Consider the following 4,888-nt stretch of genomic DNA (forward strand, 5'->3'; position numbering starts at 1 on the left):
GAACTGTCCTTGCATCAGAAAGGTTCTGGGTTCGAATCCCGGGCAAGGCATGGATGTTTCTTTCCCTCTATCTGTGTTCTATGTCCTTTCTCCTTTGTGTGTGAATGTGACCCGCCCTATAAACGGGTTGTGGTAGTGTGACGTGGGCGACGCTGTTCCACCGCCGTGGCTTCGCCACAGGTGCCCACTGGGTAACGAAAAGAGAATTAGCAGTTCTGGCACTTTCTATGGCCAATGGACAATGGCTCCAAGTGCCCGCCATTAAAAAAAAAAAAAAAAAAAAAACTCTTAAATGTTAACAAGTTTTGTTTCCCAGAATTCTCAATTTCGGATTATATTGATGTAATTATAAAATTGAAATTGTGTATAGTAATTCAGTTTTATTTGTTCTGTAATAACTCAACATTTAATAGCACCTCTTTTAATGGTAATAGGAAAACACTCTGAAAAATTATACAGACAGTTCAGTTTAAAATTTCTAAATTTTAATGTAGTTTAAGCCTAAAATTGAATCGGTCATTTTTAAAAAGACCCTCAGACTCATTACTGGTGCAGTTAAAAGTACACCCATCGATTCCATGTTACTACTCACAAATATTAAACCACTGGAGGTTGTATTCGAGGAGAAAGCTTTAATTCTTTATGAAAATCCCCCACCTTAATGATACTTTTTGGTTGAACTATCGAAATTCTCCTCAAAATCTTAAAACCCAAAATGGTTTTGTCCAAATAGTCCATGGCTTGACAGACAGTGGCGTAGTTATTCGTAACTTGTTTAATCAAAATGAACAACTCTATAAAAATAAATACAATTTAATTTACAAGTGTTTTTTTAAATAAAGAAATAAAAATTAATAATAAAAATAAAAATTAATAATAAATATAAAAATAGTATCAATATTCTTCATCTATGCAAAAAACAATTGTTAGTTTCTTTTTCATTTTACACGTGACCACGCGAGTAATATTGCTGACGAGATCAATTTCAAGGCCGCTGTCTCAACCAATCTCCAGCGTTAGGGGGTAAAAATAAAAGAGATGGGAAAAAAGAATTTTAGTTTATGTTAGTGATTGATTCTTTCGATTATAATCATGGATCGTTGGCTAATTAAAAGGCCGAGAATTGAAACAAATAATGACAAAGATATTGACTCCGTTTCGATAAACGATTGTTTCACTAATATGGAATGTTGTTCGAGTTCAGGAAATAACTCAAAAACAGCAGATGAGCAATATTTTTTTGTCAAATTTTATTATTCCAGTTTAACTTTCTTCTGATTTTTGCTAATAACGTATTTTCTTGAAAAGAGAATTTTCATTATTATAAATTTTAATTTCCTCAGCATAAAGAAAAGCAAAATAAAAATAATATTTTTTTTGTTGACTTTAAATTATTTTATTACACTTGATTCTGTTCTATTTGCTTGATTTAAAATTATTTCATATTGGACATGCCGAAAGATATAAAATAATTGAATAATCGTTTATAATAAACATTTACATATTTGAAAGAATTATCTTTCAGAATATTTTTTTTTACATTTCAATTATTCTTATAAATATGTATAGTTCTATTCTAGATTCCTTCAATTATACACTTAAATATCGAGTTGAAACAAAATTATAAACATTTTTTTTACCCATCAAATATTTTTTCCAAATTATAAGCGTTACAAATCGTTTTTTTTTTCAAACGTATACATAAATAGTGCTTCTTTTTTCCGTTTCTAACAGCTTTGCCCAATTCGTTTTTGAGGTGATTATTTACTTTGTTAGCAATTTTAAATGCGAATCGTATGAACGGCTTTTCTTATTCAATACTGAAAGTTTTTTTTATATTTTCAAGTTTCAAATTTGCTTTAATTTTTAAAACTTTCCTTTGTTTCACATTTTCATTAAAAACATAATTTTCATTGCAGTTTTAAATGAATCAGTTATCGAAAGTGGAAGTGATCCGATGTAAAAAGATATTTCGCGTTTAGAGCATAATAAAAAATACACTGATGAAGAAAAATGGGAAATTTTAAAAAATCGTTGTATGCCAAATGAATCATTTAAGTTTCCTACTAGTGGAAAAAGAAAATTAAAATTTCAAAGAAAATGGCTGTTAGAATTCCCTTGGTTAGAATATTCAGGAAATTTGGACGGTGCATTTTGTTGATATTGTTTTTTCTTCTGTAGTGAAGAAGTAGGTAAGGGGAGCCATACAGTACCAAATTCTCTTGTGAAAAAGCCTTTTAATAAATGGAAAAACGCTAAAGAGAAGTTTAATTATCATCAAAATTTAGACTATCACAAAAATGCATGCGTGTCTAGGCAACATTTTATAAGCATTAATGAAAATAAAATTCCTAACGTACATCTTCAACTTGACACTGCGAAACAAGTCACAATTAAAGAAAATAGAAAAGTGTTAACATCAATCATCGAAACTATAATTTTAATAGGCAAACAAGAATTAGCTTGCCGTGGTCATTGTGACTCCGGACCGATAACGATGAAAGCTCCATGCCACAATGATGAAAATTTTAGATCTCTACTGCGCTTTCGAATGGCAGCGGGGGATGAAAGTCTAAGGCAGCATTTTGCTCGAAAGGAAGCCGCTTCTAAAAGCCGCTACGTAAGTCCTCAAATCCAAAATGAGCTCATTGAAATTTGTGGAAGGACTATTTTAAAAGAGCTTGTTGTTAAGATCAACAAGTCTGAATGCTTCAGCATATTAGCTGATGAAACTCCAGACGTTAGCGGGGTTGAACAATTATCACTGTGTGCCCGATATTTAGAAAAAAACCGAGCAAGGACTAGTTTTGAGAGAAGACTTTTTGACTTTTGTGCAAGTTGATGACGTCACTGGAAGAGGATTATCAAATAAATTAATCAATACTTGCAAAGAATTAAATTTAAATTTGAAGTTTTTAAAAGGTCAAGGATATGATGGTGCGTCTTCAATGAGCGGAAAGTTGCAAGGGTGTGCAGCTCGTATTAAGGAGATGTATCCACAAGCTTTATACGTTCATTGTGCAAGCCATTCTCTTAACTTAGCTTTAAGCGATACATGTGCTAATTCCTATTTGAGGAATGCCGTAGGCGTTATAAAAGAAGTGATTTACTTTTTCAGGCATTCATGCAAAAGGGAAGCCATTTTACGAAATGAAATTAATGAAATAAATAATGAGGTTAAAAAGCAACGTTTAACGAAATTGTGTGAGACGAGGTGGACAGAAAGACTTGATGCAGTTATTACGTTCAAAGAACTTTTTATTCCAATATTTTACTCTCAGGAAAAAATTCAGGAATCAGGAGACAACGAGTCTTCAAAGAAAGCGTACATTTTGTTATAGTCTTTAAAAGGTGGGAATTTTATTATTTCTTTGATAGTGATCCATGAGCTTTTTTCCTTTACTCACAGGCTATCAACATACTTACAAGGAGTAAAGGTTGATTTAGTATTCGCTGTGGATATGGCAGATGATTTAATAAACCTGTTTAAGAGTGCACGTGAAAACGCCGAATCAAAATTTAAATCTTTATTTGAAAATGCGACTGAATTTGCTGACGAAGTTGGAGAAGAGCTCAAAATTCCCCGCCTTTCAGCAAAACAGAGGAATAGAGGAAATTATCCTGCATGTTCTCCCGAAGATTATTACAGGAAATTGATATTTATTCCTGCTTTAGACCACATTATTTGCCAATTAAATATAAGATTTGCTGCCCATCGAAAAGTACTCACAAGTATTCAAAACATTTTACCCGTTTCAGTAGTAAAATTGAGTGAAAAACAAATTGAAGGGTGTTTGGAAGAAATTTTAACGACATGGCCGGACATATCAGACGTTGCAGCTGCTAATATTATTGTTAAGGAAGTTTTACTGTGGAAGCAACGTTGTACTCAACCTTCAGACGCAGAAAGGCCCCATTCATTTATAGACGCAATAAACTTCTGTGATGAACTTTTATTTCCACACGTCTACAACATCTTAAAAATAGTAACTACCTTACCTGTTACTGTTGCCAGTGTAGAACGCAGCTTTTCGACTTTGAAAAGAATTAAATCATATTTGAGAAACTCCACAAAAGAAACTCGTTTGAACGGACTGGCTCATTTAAGCATACATCGGGAAATTGAAGTAGATATAAATAATGTTATTAACATCTTTTCAGAATCTAAACATCTTTTTGTAACACCTATCAATTTATTTGCTAAAATATATGTACCATATACTAGTACTTGATAATATTTATATATTTTAATGATTTTGCTTTATATGCATCTTATAATTTATTGAAACGAGATATTGCCTGATAGGAATATATATATATATATATATATATATATATATATATATATATAATTTGTATGTGTGTGTCAAAAGTAGATACCCCCCCCCGAACATTCATCAAAACTACGCCACTGTTCACAGATGCTCTTCAACATCCTGTAACAGTGGATAAAGTTATGAAGCCAAGTAATCCACTACTAGTCCATGAGATTAGGAAGTATCTGGACCTGCAACTCCTGATGCGGTACCGCTCCTGAAGTTCTTCTCTCCCTTGCTCTGGAGACTCTAAATAACAGATTCGCAGAACCTGAATGGCTGCGGGTTTATACTGATGGCTCTTTTTCAAATAACCAACCTAATGCTAGAGCGGGTGTCTTTAACGAACTATTTATGCCCCAATCGGAAGTTTCCGAACCGCATTTGATGGGGAGGTTTCAGCTATTCGCATGGCTCTTCAGCAATTGGTTGTTCTTAGTGATAAATTTCAAAATGCTGTTATCTTATCTTACTCCAGAGTTGCTATCCAGTCCATAAGCTCCACACTCTTCCCATCTTCTAGGGATATACTGGACTGCTTAGTAGAAATGAGCGGGCAGACGCACTGAGGT

At 33.1% G+C, this 4,888-nt stretch overlaps 1 protein-coding gene across 1 annotated transcript; it reads left to right on the forward strand.

The window, feature by feature from the left end:
• The first annotated feature begins 2,497 nt into the window (after positions 1 to 2,497).
• On the forward strand, positions 2,498 to 4,232 carry LOC147816733 (52 kDa repressor of the inhibitor of the protein kinase-like). Its single transcript, XM_087157285.1, has 3 exons — positions 2,498 to 2,740; positions 2,913 to 3,325; positions 3,410 to 4,232. The coding sequence occupies exons 1-3, from the start codon at positions 2,498 to 2,500 to the stop codon at positions 4,230 to 4,232; spliced, it is 1,479 nt and encodes a 492-aa protein (XP_087013411.1).
• The last annotated feature ends 656 nt before the right edge of the window (positions 4,233 to 4,888 follow it).

This window comes from Parasteatoda tepidariorum, chromosome 1, assembly GCF_982258835.1.
Source record: "Parasteatoda tepidariorum strain Cologne lab strain chromosome 1, Ptep-v5.0, whole genome shotgun sequence".
NCBI lineage: Eukaryota > Metazoa > Arthropoda > Arachnida > Araneae > Theridiidae > Parasteatoda > Parasteatoda tepidariorum.

Excerpts from the sequence above, each read along its gene's own strand:
- LOC147816733 (XM_087157285.1), top strand. The coding sequence starts at position 2,498 with ATGAAAGCTCCATGCCACAATGATGAAAATTTTAGATCTCTACTGCGC. Across the intron at positions 2,741-2,912 it reads TAGCTGATGAAACTCCAGAC|TTTTTAAAAGGTCAAGGATA; the intron begins GTTAGCGGGGTT and ends TTAAATTTGAAG. Across the intron at positions 3,326-3,409 it reads AACGAGTCTTCAAAGAAAGC|GCTATCAACATACTTACAAG; the intron begins GTACATTTTGTT and ends CTTTACTCACAG.